Source organism: Lepidochelys kempii, chromosome 1 (assembly GCF_965140265.1).
Source record: "Lepidochelys kempii isolate rLepKem1 chromosome 1, rLepKem1.hap2, whole genome shotgun sequence".
Classification (NCBI taxonomy): Eukaryota; Metazoa; Chordata; order Testudines; family Cheloniidae; genus Lepidochelys; species Lepidochelys kempii.
The window spans coordinates 4,144,699-4,159,640 of record NC_133256.1 but is presented as its reverse complement, the minus strand read 5'-3'; the positions used below and the strand labels follow the sequence as shown (position 1 = coordinate 4,159,640).

Here is a 14,942-nt window from a genome sequence, read left to right as displayed (position 1 = left end):
CCAGTGCCAGAGGCGAGCAACAGCAGGGGGTTCGCTGCCCAGTGTGCGTCACCCAATAATCACAATGGGGTGGAGAAGCAGAAAAGTTTATTTGAAGCTTCAAAGAAGGTACAGGGAGATTAGAATCTCAAATCCTGCACACAGAGCAGGAAGTTACACAGGATTTTATACATCCTTTCTTCAGCATACTTATCCAATAGCAAGCTGCCCTAAGTATCCATATAGCCAGCCAATCCAGTTACCAGCTAGTTCCCTTGTTCTCTATACCAGCTGTTAAACCATACATAAAGCTGCTTTATTCAGCATTGTTCTTCCATATCCGTCTTGTTTGGCCTTGTTTAGTTTCAGGCAGTCTGACTCTGCAACATATTGTTGCAGATCCTCAGCATAACTGCTGCGAGTGCCTCCAGGCAGGGGGCCCAAGGACACTTGGGCCTGGTGCGAGGGGGCTTCATCAACACTCGTGGTCTTCCATCCCCTCGAGTTACCTAGTGGCCATGCCCCAGTGTCCCCAGCACAGTTGTGGGAAATTAATGGGGGGAGGTCAGATACATTTTTAATGACAGTAGAAGTTGAGATTTCAAAGAGTTCAAGCTTTTATACACAGAGAGGTGGGTGAGGTAATATCTCTGTTTGGGTCAACGTCGGTTGGTGAATGGAGGGAGGGATAGCTCAGTGGTTTGAGTATTGGCCTGCTAAACCCAGGGTTGTGAATTCAATCCTTGAGGGGACCATTTAGGAATCTGGGGCAAAAATTGGGGATTGGTCCTGCTTTGAGCAGGGGGTTGGACTAGATGACCTCCTGAGGTCCCTTCCAACCCTGATATTCTATGAATGAAAGAGACAAGCGTTTGAGCTCCACAGAGCTCATAGGCACTCAGACCCGGAGAAGAGCTCTGTGGCCCTTGAACACTTGTCTCTTTCACCAACAGAAGTTGGTCCAATAAAAGATATCACATCCCCCACCTTGTGGCTCTCATATCCTGGGACCAACAGGACTGCAAAAACCACAAGGTGCCAAGATATAACAAAGTAAATATCCTAAACTCAGAAATGATTTGTTGAGTTATCATTCACTAGTCCATTTGTAACAAGCCTAACTCAGAGTCTAAATTACTGGATTTTGACTCTAAGACTATGTCTACACTTTTGTTGGTATAACTTATGTCACTCAGGGGGTGTGAAAAAAATACACCCCCGGAGCAACATAAGTTTCACCAAAAGAAGCGTCCATGTGGACAGCGCTATGTCGGTGGGAGAGCTTCGTCCACCAACATAGATACCGCCGCTCATTGGAGGTGGTTTAATTATGTCAACGGGAGACCTCTCCCATCAGCACGGAGCAGCTACATGAGTGATCACACAGTGCAGCTGCAAGCTCACAAGTGTAGACATGGCCTGACAAGTTCTCAAGCAGCGTTTTTCTGGCTTCCTCTTCCTGTAAATTTCAATTATGATCAATGGAAATATGTTAGTGGGTTTGTGTGGGTACAGTAAAATCAACAGCTAATTTCTACGTTATTATCTGCAAAAACCACAGAGTTTTCAGGTGCGAAGTTATCTTAGATAACAGCCTAAGTCTTCAATAAACATTTAATTAAAAATGAAAAGAATGGAAAATATTTTGGATAGGAAGAGCTAACACCTCCCATCAGATCCTTACGGTGGAATTCAGCTAAGAGCTGAACACAAAAGGGGCTGTACAATGGGAATGTGTATCTGGTAGGTGCTTCAAAGTGTGAAATAAGGATTTACAGATGCTCTTCTTACTTCTGGACTGTGGTAAATGGAGTGTCAAAAGGAACTATTTTGGGGAGTCACATGTGGGGCCCAATCCTGCATTCCATGCACCCTCAAAACCACCATTAACTGATTTAATGGGGGTGCAGTGACAGCTGAAAGGCCCCTTGATAGAAAATCCTGGCTGTTGGGTTACTTGTCTCTATTTGTCATGTGCATAGTTCACATAGACTAGGTCATCTCTTTCATCTTCATCAGACCACATGACTGATTCCCCTCCTACTGGTACAGGGAAGCGAAATCACACCTGGGCCCCAGAGGGGATTCACTGCAAACCCTCTCTCAGGGATTATATTTCTATTTTTCCAGAGGCTCCACAGGAGTCCAGATGCCCCAGAGACATGCTGGCTGGCTATGGATCCTGGCCTGACACAAACCTCACCACTGGACTTTCTACTGCAGGTACCTTGTGCAGTGCTTAATTTGTGCCAGGCCTTTCATTACAAATTAAGCCCTGGGAGGAGGCAGTGGGGCCCAGGTGCAATGAGGGGGTGGGAGCCCAGGGTGCCGTTTTCCTAAAGGCCAGCCCTGGCTCTGTCCAAGTCTACAGTTAAGAAAACAAATCCAATATTTTTGAAAACTTTGAGATACAAGAGTAAAAGACATGACCCAACACAGAGTTCAGCAGGGCAGAACGTGGGTAAAAATGTACCTCTCAGAAATACAGTAAGGGCCACATCTTCAGCAGGTGCTTATCAGCGTAGTGACTCTGACTTTAATGGAGCAATGCCAGTTTACACATGCTGAAGATCTGGTCCTTAGGTCCTATCAGCTTCCATTTGTGATCCTTTGTTTCTCTTTGTTTTCTAACTGCCATGCTTTAGTCTTAGGAGAGTCTCACAATTCCTCTGACCAGCAAACACTACACCATGGAGCCTGAGATGAGGAAGAGACCATCTAAAATGGTCTAACACCAAGTTTCCTGACGGGCCTCACTGGAGCCCACAATTTCCATCTGGTTTATTTCTAAGGGGATAGCATCCCAGTCACAGCATTCAGCACCGCTGCCCTGCCTTGAAGAACAGGCGGACCACCTTTTCCCAAATTAGCTTCGTTTTCACTGCATAGACGATGGGGTTTAACATGGGTGGAAGGAGCACGTAGAGATTGGCCAGTAGGATGTGAAAGTTGTGGGGGACGTTGTGGCCAAACCGATGTGTGAAAAAGGTGAAGAATGCTGGCATGTAAAACATGGATATGACACAGATGTGGGAGCTGCAGGTCCCAATAGCTTTGAGCCGGGCGTCCTTGGTCGGGAGCCTAAAGACAGCCCTGAGGATGAGAACGTAAGACACAACAATGAGCACAACATCCAATCCTGGTGATAAAAGAGTTGTAGTAAAACCATACCAGATGTTGACAGCTATATCGGCACAGGCCAGCCGGGCTATGCCCATATGCTCACAGTACGTATGAGGCATAATGTTGTGTCCACAGTACGGTAGCCTCCAAAGGAGAAGTAGTGTTGGGAACATCACACAAAAGCTTCTAGCTAGAGCCGCCAGCCCTATTTTGGCTATTACTGAATGTGTTAGCACAGTCGTGTATCTCAAGGGATCACATATGGCAATATACCGATCATACGCCATGGCCAGCAGGATTGTTGACTCAGCAATAAAACTAATATGTGTAAAGAGCATCTGGGTCAGGCAGGCATCGAAAGAGATTTCCTTGGAATGTGCCCAGAATATGCTCAGAGTTTTGGGCACTGTAGAGGAAGACAATATTAGATCAGAGATGGCCAGCATGGCCAGGAGAAGGTACATGGGCTCATGGAGGCTTCGCTCCGTCACGATGACAAATAATATGGTAAAATTTCCGAAAAGTGTGACGATGTACATCAGGCTGAATGGGATGGAGATCCAGATGTGCAGCTCCTCCATGCCTGGGATGCCAATCAGGAAGAAGGAGGCAGGATGAAAGCTGGTTTGATTGAGAGCTGACATGATGTGACGAGGCTTCCTGTCTGAATTCACCCAGAGTCCCTTCCCTATAGACAAATAAAATATCACATGCCATCAATAATGAGAAGTACTTTGGATTTCTATAGCACCTTTCCTCTGGGGATCTGTGACAAAGTGGAAATGTTCTTAACGTTTTCTCTGAATACCGTGTGCCTCCGTTTCCCCTATGTGTTACTCAAGTATCTAGGTGGTGGGACAGGGGTGTGTGATCGTTGCAGAGACCCCTAGAGGGCAGATGTGACTGCACACTGGCTGCCTTGGCACAGACAATGGGTGACACTCTGTATCCTGGCAACTGATAGCCAGAGCCCACCCTCTGCAGGGAGCCAGCTGAAGGTGTTGGAGAACAAAGGGAGAGGTGTAGGCCAGGTGACCTGTTTGCCCAGGACAGATACAAAGCAGGGAGGCAGGGCAGCTGGGAGTGATGGAGCCCATCTCCTGGTTTGGGACTCAGGGGCAGAACCCAGGGCTCTGGATCCCCCCTCAAGGTGGACTTTGCTGTAACTTCCTGCTTTTTTGTGCTAAAAAGATCTGTTCTATGCTGTGTTCCCAACGACTAATTAACCCTTCTGTTTTACAGTGGCGGCTGGGTCGCTGCTGACTGCAAAGTTGGTGTGCAGGGTCCCTTTGGGGGTGCGTGAGGCTTCCCCAGGTATCCCCTTCAGGTGGACTCGCTGCAGGGCGCTCACGGGGTGAGCAGGGGCCTGAATGCTCAGAGGTCAGACCCAGGAGGCGTGGAAGCAGAGCAGGCTTCTTCCCTGGTGATAGGTGCCCTGAGGGGAGACGCTGCCCCAGAGTCCTGTTTGACTTCATTCAGAGCGACGCCAGAGCACCAGCCTGTCACTCCGTGACAGGATCCCAAAGTGATTTACAAATATCGTTGAATTAGCACTCACAACCCACATCTGAGCTGAGGAGCCATCCATGTACACGTTTTCACTATAGAAAGTAATAAAGGCAATGCAAATACGTGCATTTTACAGATGGGGAAATTGAAGTACAGAGAAGATCATCGACTTGCCATGTGCACTGAGCAAATCAGTACTAGAGAGCAGAATAGAACCCAGGAGTCCTGACAGTTCCCTGCTCTAACCAGACCGGCTATTATTATTATGAATTTGTTTTCTAGTACCCAAAAGTCTACCTGTCAGGTGGCAGAAGATGATTACAGGGGGTTGGACTAGATGACCTCCTGAGGTCCCTTCCAACCCTGATATTCTATGATTCTGTGATTACATAATAGTGGTGCATTGGGACTGATTGCTATTTACTGTGCATAACATGTTAATTCTGTTACCTATTCATCCACCCACCCTCTTTTGACTCATGTTTTTGTCTGTTTCTTCTGCCTCTCATGCCTTATCTTTGTCCCAGAGGGTGAGCCCTTTGAGGCCGGGACTGTGGTTGTGCAGAGCCCAGCCCAGAGGAGGTCTGATCATTGATTCGCAGCTCTCGGGACTGCTGTAATACAAATAATGACAATAATGCAAGCGTCTTTGCAGTACATATAGCAGACAAGGACCATGCCCTAAAGAGCTTGCAGTCTCAGACACCAAACCTGTAAAGGCCACAAATAGAGGGAAAAAATAGCTGAACTTTGAGGGCCAAATTCAGAAGCAGAGGTGTAAGGAGGTATAAGTCTGATGAGATGTGTCAGTTACACCGCTCAGGGAAAGTGAGCCGGCAAAGCAATTCAGGGGCTTAACATTTGCCCACCCCCAGTTTGTGCAGTCGGGGCTCAAACAGCAGCCTGCTGTCTAAAGAGCTGCCTGGTGGTTTGCATCACTGCCCTGACTGAGTGCTCTGCAGCTCTTTGCATGCCATTGGTGCAGACATTTAATCTGCCCCTTGCATTTCATAACATCTTCCTGCGTGGCCTCTGAATGTGCTCAGCTGACCAAGCCTGTACATCACACTGGCCAAATGTCACATTCCCCTCTAGTGACTGGGCCACTGGAGGATAAAAGCCTACTATTGCTCCCACCTAACAGAGTTACCTCTTCAGTGCAGATGGTAACCGTTCTGATGAGCCAGGCAGGGAGGTGTTACACCTACTTTCCTTTAATCCACACTCCAGTCCTTTTTGGTCTTGTCTACACAGGGGAGTTAATTTGCACTGAGTTTGTTCACACTAAGTGGTGCATATTAGATGGTACACACTGACTGTGTGCACATTGTCAACTGTTTTCTTATTCAGTATGTATCTCGATGGCTGGGCAGTGTAAATGCTCAGCATTCTGGGTGAGTATCCCATGGTGCTTTGCTTCACGGCTGGGCTCTATGTATTCTGGGACTTTTCTCTTTGCAATTGTGGGATTCGTAGCAGCACTTTGCCAGAAGGGAGTGGAATCCTTAGACCTCCTTCCACCTGCTTTGCCAGTTGTTTGCACTGTCCCCCATGGTTGCATGCACGCCTCTAAAAAACAGCAAAGCCACTAATATGGACAATATTTAATTAAACTAATAAAGTTCTGGTGATTAAAAACTGGGGTATAGAGAGATTTAGGGACTCACCCAAGGCCACACAGGATGTCAGTTGCAGAGTCTCGACCGGAGCTCAGACTGTCCAGGCTCCTAGTCCCTTGTCTATCCATCAGCGCAAGAGACTCTGCTGCTATTTGCCTGTTGCATTGAAAGAAATATCCTATTCCTATCCTAACTTTACAGTGAGGACAAAAAACAAACAAACAGATGATGTGGTCATATTATACGGTAACACTCTTTCCATTCCACTAGAATCTCAGGAGGACACTAAACAGAAGATACTAACTACCGCAATGTTTAAATCAACAGCTCCAGATAACTTGCCACCAAGAGTTTTCAGAGCTGGCTGAGCAGTTCACCGGACCATTAATATTGATTTTCAAGATGTCTCAAAACACCAGGGAATTTCCAGAAGACTGGAAGAAAGCAAATGTGACAATATTTAAAAAGGGTAAATGAAATGACTGGGTAATTATAGGCTTGTAGGTCTGACAGATCCCGGGTGAGATAATGGAGCAGCTGATATGAGATTCAATTAATAAAGGAGGTTAATATAATTAATGTCAATCAACATGGGTTTACAGAAAACAGATTCTGTTGAACTAACTTGATATCTTTTTTTGAGTTTGGTTGATAAAGGTAATAGTGTTGACGCAACAGACTTAGACTTCCATAATTCATTTGGCTTGATACTTCATGACATTTTGATTAAAAAACTAGAAAGATAGAAAATTAACTCTGCACACATCAAGTGACTAAAAACCTGGTTAACAAATAGGTCTCCAAATGTAATGTAAACAGGGAATCATCATCAAATGCTTCTAGTGGGATCCCACAGGGATCAGTTTTTGGCCCTACGCTATTTCACATTTTTATCAATGGCCTGAAAGAAAACGTAAAATCATCGCTGATAAAGTTGGCAGACAATACAAAGATAAGGAGAGCGGTAAGTAATGAAGAGGTCACGTCAATGATTTGGTGACTGATTTGGTGAGCTGAGTGCAAGCCAACACTATATGTAAATGTATATATCTAGTAACATAGCACGCAGGCCATACTTACAGGATGAGGGACTCTATGCTGGGAAGCAGTGACTCTGAAAAAGATTTGGGGCTCGTGGTGGATAATCAGCTGAAAATGAGCTCCCACTGCAACGCTGTGGCCAAAAGGACAAATGCAATTCTCGGATGCATAAATGGGAATCTAGATTAGGAACAGAGGGGTTATTTTACCCCTGTATTTGGCACTTGTGCAACAACTGCAGGAATCCTGTGTCCAGTTCTGGTACCACAATCTAAGCATGATGTCAATACATTGGAAAGGATTCAGAGCAAAGCCACAAGAATGATTACAGGATTAGAAAACATGCCTTATCGTAATAAACTTTAGGAGCTTGATCTATTTAGCTCAGCGGTTCTCAAACTATGGAGCAGGGTGCAGGAATGTGTCAAGGGAGGCACAAGCTCTGTGGACGCTTTTTAAAGAGCTCTGGCTGTCAGCCCTGGGTGGCTGGGGCTCATGCAGAAGGGCCGTGCACACCCAGGAGGTGAGGATAAAGGGGACAGACAGAGCCCCACCACCCAGGCTCTGGCTATTCTGCCCCCCAAATCACTCAGCCCCCAGGTGGCAGGACTCCAGCTGTCAGCCCTCGAGGTGGGGTGGCGGGGCAGCAGGAGTACAGAAGTAAGGGTGGCAATGGAGTGCTAAGCCTGCTGTAGGGTGACCAAATATCCTGATTTTATAGGGATCGTCCTGATTTTGGGGTCTTTTCCTTTTGTAGGCTCCTATTACCCCCCACCCCCCTCCCGATTTTGCACATTTGCTGTCTGGTCACCCTAGTCTGCTGTGAAAAAATTCATATTGCCACCCTTGCTAACTGGTGCAGCACTGCCCTTGTAACGCCGACAGATCCCAGGCATCGGTGGGCAGGATCGAACCAGGGACCTCAGTGCCTGAGCCTCTACAGCATGAGCTCAAAGCCAATGGGCTGCTAGCTAAGGCTGTAAAGCAAACTCGTTAATCTCGTTCTCTAAGAGGTCTCGGTGCCACTAGACGGGACAGAGCACCACACCCAGGAGGTGTGTGGGTTACACCTTCACAGCTGGGCACCTAGCCATCAGCCACTGCTCTCCACTTTGCCTCCACAGCTGGGCACCTAGCCATCAGCCACTGCTCTCCACTTTGCCTTCACAGCTGGGCACCTAGCCATCAGCCACTGCTCTCCACTTTGCCTCCACAGCTGGGCACCTAGCCATCAGCCACTGCTCTCCACTTTGCCTTCACAGCTGGGCACCTAGCCATCAGCCACTGCTCTCCACTTTGCCTTCACAGCTGGGCACCTAGCCATCAGCCACTGCTCTCCACTTTGCCTCCACAGCTGGCTGGCAGTATATGTACTGGGAGGAGGGCATGAAGGACTACAGACACGAAGAAGGGGAGCCCGATCAAATGAGGTTGAGAACCACTGATTTAGCTTCTACTTTGAACTGGAACTTCCAATGGTCCCAAAATTTGACTGGCCGTTTGGGGCAAAAAGGGGCAACATTATGAATCCGTCCGGAAGCAGGGACTGAGTTCTCTCTTGCATGTGTTTGTGCAGCACAGGGAACAAAGGGCACTCAGCCCAGTTGGCACTTTTGGTGATATAAATGTTAAATGATAATGAGCAGGTCAGAAAATGGCTGTGTCCCCCCTTGAGCGGGCAAGTGACATGCCCCCCAGCTTTGGGCCTAGAAGCTGCATCTCCCGAAGGCATTACCCTCCCATCTGCAGATCCCTGCCTCTCTAATCACTATCCCCATCCCACTGAACCCTGCTGAATGCCGGAGACCTGCCCTGAACCCAAACATTTCATGCAATCGACTCACCAGGCTCCTGCCCCGGCCGGGGATGAGGAATCTCTGCCTGTATCCGGGTGGGGAGTGGCAGGTGGTGAGGAATCTGCACTGACCAGGGCTGAGACACAGGGATATTTATACTGCCGCCCTGGGAATCCCAGCAGGTGGCTCAGAACCAGTAGGGAGCCCAGGGTCAACATGACTTTAACCCTGACTCAGGTGGTGAAGTGGAGCAGCAAATTAACTGTCTGAGCCTGAACTCCCTTTTCGCCTGGCTGCAAGATATCTCCTTGGATTATAACATGGAACATGAGGAGCAGGCCCCAGGACCATCCCAAAGCATTACATCGTGCTGTGCTTCACATCAGGCATGATGCAATGTACAAGCTTAAAGTGAGCAGGTTACATTGCCTGCCTCCAGCTGGGCCCACAGGGAGGATAATGGACCAAATGTTATCATGGCTTGCAGGGGGTGTTGTTATTTTTTCATCTCATGTGCTAGAGGCCTGTGATTTGGAGCCAAAGGGTGCCAGGTTGTAGTCTCAGGTCCCCAAGTGTGTACGTGCGATTGTGTCTGTTATCTGCCACATGTCATTTTGTTACCATGGGCGTGTTGGTACGAAGGTTCAGCTTGAAAGTGAATGTCCTGAGGACACTTTCTGCTTAGGAGACATTGCTGTGAGAGCAGAGATGATAGAAACAATCCAATGGAGAGCCAGGGTGGGAAATGGAGAACTGAGGGCTGGGCCACGCGAGAAACAAATACAGAGAGGTTGTGCAAAAGGAGCAGAGAGCAATTCTGATGAAAAAGGAAAGAAGCCCAAATCTGGATTCCTAACATTAGGCATCTAAAATCTGGTAAAAGAGGCCTGGTTGCCGTTAGCTCGAATGTCATACTTCTTACTTTCTCAAATTGAATCAGAATTTGGTGAGTTTAAATTTTCAGGAAACAAAATTGCAAAATTAGATTTGCCCAAAGAATCAAGCTGTTCACAGAGCACTGAACTCCTTGCAGTTTGTTTATTCCTCGTTTATATCAGCAGTAAAAGGCTTCTAACAGCTGTGTAAATGTTTAGCAGAACAGGATTCTGCCCGTAGATGTAGAATCACAGAATCATAGAAATGAAGGGCTGGAAAGGACCTCAAGAGGTCACCTAGTTCAGCCCCCACCCCGTGCTGAGGCCAAGAAAACCTAGATCATCCCTGACAGGGGTTTGTCCAACCTGTTCTTAAAAACCTCCAGTGACAGGGATTTTACAAAAAGAAAAGGAGTACTTGTGGCACCTTAGAGACTAACCAATTTATTTGAGCATGAGCTTTCGTGAGCTACAGCTCACTTCATCGGATGCATACCGTGGAAACTGCAGAAGACATTATATACATACATATATACATACAGAGACCATGAAACAATACCTCCTCCTACCCCACTGTCCTGCCTGTCCTCCACTCCATTATCCCAGTTTGACAGTGAACCATGGTCTTTGAATGCAGTTTTTCCACCAGTTGAGCACCAACCTTAGAGTAATTTCATCGAGAACACATATCTCTAGTTTGCTTATGAGAATGTCATGTGGATTGTACAGAAGCACCCAGAGGCCCCAAATAAAAAAAAGGCCGCCTTGTTCTGGAGGCTGTCCAAACATCTAGTAAAAAACAGTCCTTGCCCAGAGAAGACAAAACAAAGAGCGGGAGGGGAAGTGACGTGCCCAATGTCCTGCAGCCATTCAGCGCCAGAGTGAGGAATAGAACCCAGGTCTAATGCCCTTAGCCACCCTGATTTCCAGCCTCCTTTTCCCTGGTGTGATTCTCTGGCCTTAACAAATGCAATCTGACCCCCCCCCCCCCCCAGCTCCATTCAGAATACTGCTGCAAAGATCTTTCTCCTAGCCTGTTGCCCTTACCATGTTGCCGATCCCTGCATCTGTTCACCGGCTCCCACTTCGTTGTGGCATCAAACACAAACTACCTGTCTTCACTTCGTCAACCCTTCGCTGGCTGTCGCCATCCAGTGACAGAGATGGCAATTTCCTGCATTATCCTTGGAAAAACCATACTGAATTGGAGTTTGTCGTATTAGAGGCAAAGGTTCTGTGTGATTGTGGAGTGCAATTGCATGTAACCTCTCTAGGGGAGAGATGGGATGTGGACCCTGGAAAGCGCTATGAACTTCAAAGGAGTATACTGAACAATGGGCCAGATAAGAATGGGTTTTGGGGGCAAACAGGGCTAAATGGCTTTCTGGGGATCTCTACCAGGAGGTGAATGCAAATTTCCCTTCCCCGATTATGTGAAAACCCAGCCCTTTGAAGCCTTTGAAGGCTCAAGGACAAAGTCCCAAGCTATATAAGGGAAAGAGTTATTCATGGGGTGTGAGTTCTAAGCTAAGGCTGTTAACTGGTAAACCCTTTGTGGGCTTTGAACTGATCACACACCCCACCTTCCCTGCCCCAGTTCATAGCCTTCGAAGAGGAAGCAAAGCACAGATGCTGGCCTGTTTTAATTTATGCCCCTTTCTTTTGGACCCGCTTAGGCTGGATTTCCACTTCCAAATCACATGCATCGATTCCGTGGGTGCTCTGGAGCTAGAGCACCCACGCGAAAAAAAGGTGGGTGCTGAGCACCCACTGACAGCCCCCCTGATCAGCACCTCCCCCTCCCTCCCAACACTTCCCACCCCCTGCAATCAGCTGTTCCACGGTGTGCAGGAGGTCCTGGGAGGAAGGGGAGGAGCAGGGGAAGGAAGAGGTGGGGGAGGGAGAGGAATGGGGGTGGGAAGAGGCGAGGCGGGGTGGAGGCTTGGGGGAAGAGGTGGAGAGAGGGCGGGGTCCGGGGTGGAGCAGGGGTTGAGCACCCATTGGGAACTAAAAAGTCAGCGCCTATATTCCAAATGATACTTATTTGGCTTGACTAATCCCTTGAACCTTTCAGAGTAGCAGCCGTGTTAGTCTGTATTCGCAAAAAGAAGAGGAGTACTTGTGGCACCTTAGAGACTAACCAATTTATTTGAGCATGAGCTTTCGTGAGCTACAGCTCACTTCATCGGATGCATACTGTGGAAAGTGTAGAAGATCTTTTTATATACACACAAAGCATGAAACAATACCTCCTCCCACCCCACTCTCCTGCTGGTAATAGCTTATCTAAAGTGATCACTCTCCTTACAATGTGTATGATAATCAAGGTGGGCCATTTCCAGCACAAATCCAGGGTTTAACAAGAACGTCTGGGGGGGGGGGGGAAGGGGGTAGGAAAAAACAAGGGGAAATAGGTTACCTTGCATAATGACTTAGCCACTCCCAGTCTCTATTCAAGCCTAAGTTAATTGCATCCAATTTGCAAATGAATTCCAATTCAACCGTTTCTCACTGGAGTCTGGATTTGAAGTTTTTTTGTTGTAATATAGCAACTTTAATGTCTGTAATCGCGTAACCAGAGAGATTGAAGTGTTCTCTGACTGGTTTACGAATGTTATAATTCTTGATGAATTATAACATTCATAAACCAGTCGGAGAATACTTTGGATACTTTAGATAATAGCTAATGCTCCCCAGGTCTTCACTAATCCCCAGTGACTAGAGGCGGAGATTTTGGGAGCCGTGGGAGAGTTGGAATGGGATCTTGGATTGCAGTCGCAAATTTACTTGCTTTCACGTCCACAAAGAAAGCCCTGATCTCTGCACCCGCCGTGGGACTCCCGGATTACAGTAAACCATTTTTTCTCTTCAGTCACGAGCAGCGGGGAGTGGCCAGCGGTGTCCTATTGCAGTACCTAGGGGATCGCCCACACCCCATAGCTTACGATTCCATACAATTAGACCCTGTCATTCGGGGATCAGTCTCCTGTGTGCGGTCCACAGCCGCTGCGGCCCTTATGGTGGACCGGTCACACCCTATTGTTCTGGGGCACCCTCTGACTGTCTGGGTCCCCCACGAGGTTGAGGTTCTCTTAAAACACCATACAACACAGGGGCTGTCTCTGCTGTGGGCACACAAATACAAGTGGATTCTGCTGGCCGCTGACAACATCACCTTTTGCCGCTGCAATGTCCTCAACCCTGCTACACTGACACCCCTTCCGGAGGATGGCACGCCTCACCATGTATGTATGGACGTCGTCACTGAGAGCGGTAAGCCTCGCCCGGATTTATGCGACCTCCCTCTGAAAAACCCGGACCTGTCCCTTTTTACCGATGGCTCCTCCTTCTATCTGGAGGGCCAGCGGGTATTTGGCTATTCCATCACTACTCAAACAACCGTTGTAGAAGCAGCCCCCCTTCCACCTTCCTTTAGTGCTCAGGGCGCGGAATTACACGCTCTTAGTAGGGCTTGCTTGTTGTCTGTTGGGAAATCTGTTACCGTGTATACAGACGGTATACAAGCCTATCTCCTTGCAAACCGGGGGGGGGGGGAGGGGAAGGGGTGTTGCGCTCTTGTGTCTTTGTGAATCAACACCGCAGGGTGAAAACCGATATCCACACCCTTATGCAGCAGGCCACCTCGCTTCACTGTGTCACCCTCGACGACACCAGCACCGGATTCCATGATGCCTGGAGCTGGCTCACCTCCTGGCTGCCAGACTTGGGGAAGGTGTATTTTGTACCTCATTCTTATGGCTGTTTCTGTTTTTGTATTATTCTTTGTATGCCTACAATGCTGTGGTATGTGCTGCTGACAAATTTTAATCTTGCATCGAGGTTATTCTGCCCCAATATAGTTTACTGATGTAACCCTTCTGCCTGTCAGAGTTGGCAGCAACAAGGGCCGGGTTCAGTATCTGGGGGTTCCATTCCAATAACACAATGCAAACCGGCTCGAGCCCCCACCCAGTGACCTGGGACAAATATATACCACCCCCGCTGGGCACCTCCAAGAGGCAATACTTCCTCTCTCGCAAGCACCTAGTCTGAGTGTAGCAAAAAGCCTTTTAATAACAGAGAGAAACAATGTGGCATTATGTTGGGGAAACACCATCAACAGGATTCATAACACAACCCATGAGCAAAAAACCCACCCAAGCAAATTGGGATGTGTCCTTTCCCTTTGGTTCTTGAGTCCAGCAACCCAAAATCACCCGAAGTCCCAAAAGTCCAATGACCCCAAAGTCTCTGTCCCTGGTCAGGGCAGCCCCAGAGTTCAAAAGTTTATCTGCAGAGTTTTACCTCCCAACCTGGGTGGAGATTGCGGGGGGGGGGGGGGGGGGGGGTTAAGGGGCACCTTACGTGGTCCAAAGCTGATGGCCCCACCTCTCCATAGGGCTCCGCTCTGCCAGCCGCCCCATGAGCTGCTCTAGGCATCCGACAAACTGCTCTGCTCCACCAGCCGCTCTGCTCCGCTCGCCGTCCCGCAAACTGCTCCACCATGTATCTTCAGGCTCCCCCACTACTTAACACAACGCTCAGCGATTTCAGCTCTTAGTCAGTTCAGCTCTTTGGTGGTTTCAGCTTGTAGCAGGGGAGCCTCAGTGCTGGTGCACCATTAGCCCAAAGTGAATTCAGCTCAGCAGCCTGTGACTAGACTCCTTATGAAATCAACATTAGCTCTGATATACCACAGTGGAGAGAGGAGGAAGTGCAATTAGCACTAAAGACCCTCACCAGGGGGCTCATGCCACCAAATATTAATACCTGTCCCCAGCCTCTCTCAATTCACAGAGTTTTGTAATCATAGAATTTCAGGGTTGGAAGGGACCCAGGAGGTCATCTAGTCCAACCCCCTACTCAAAGCAGGACAAATCCCCAATTTTTGCTCCAATCCCTAAATAGCCCCCTCAAGGATTGAACTCACAACCCTGAGTTTAGCAGGCCAATGCTCAAACCACTGAGCTATCCCTCCCCCATGTCCCTTGCCTAGCGAG

The 14,942-nt window shown here is 48.2% G+C and overlaps 1 protein-coding gene across 8 annotated transcripts in view; it reads right to left on the bottom strand.

Annotated features, from left to right (window-relative positions):
* Positions 1–70: 70 nt before the first annotated feature.
* Positions 71–14,942, bottom strand: part of LOC140907299 (olfactory receptor 52B2-like) — a 31,335-nt gene continuing 16,463 nt past the window's right edge. The window contains exons 2-4 of one of the 8 annotated variants that reach the window (XM_073332904.1): positions 6,279–6,386; positions 5,062–5,225; positions 71–3,790 (exon numbers count right to left, since the gene is read on the bottom strand). In XM_073332904.1, the coding sequence (XP_073189005.1) occupies positions 2,796–3,746 (951 nt within the window). In that variant the 5' untranslated portion in view covers positions 3,747–3,790; positions 5,062–5,225; positions 6,279–6,386 and the 3' untranslated portion in view covers positions 71–2,795. Of the gene's footprint in view, positions 3,791–5,061; positions 5,226–5,761; positions 5,776–6,278; positions 6,387–10,989; positions 11,127–14,307; positions 14,628–14,942 lie in introns of those variants that run through there. The other 7 variants (XM_073332879.1, XM_073332889.1, XM_073332915.1 and 4 more) reach the window with 7 other exon arrangements.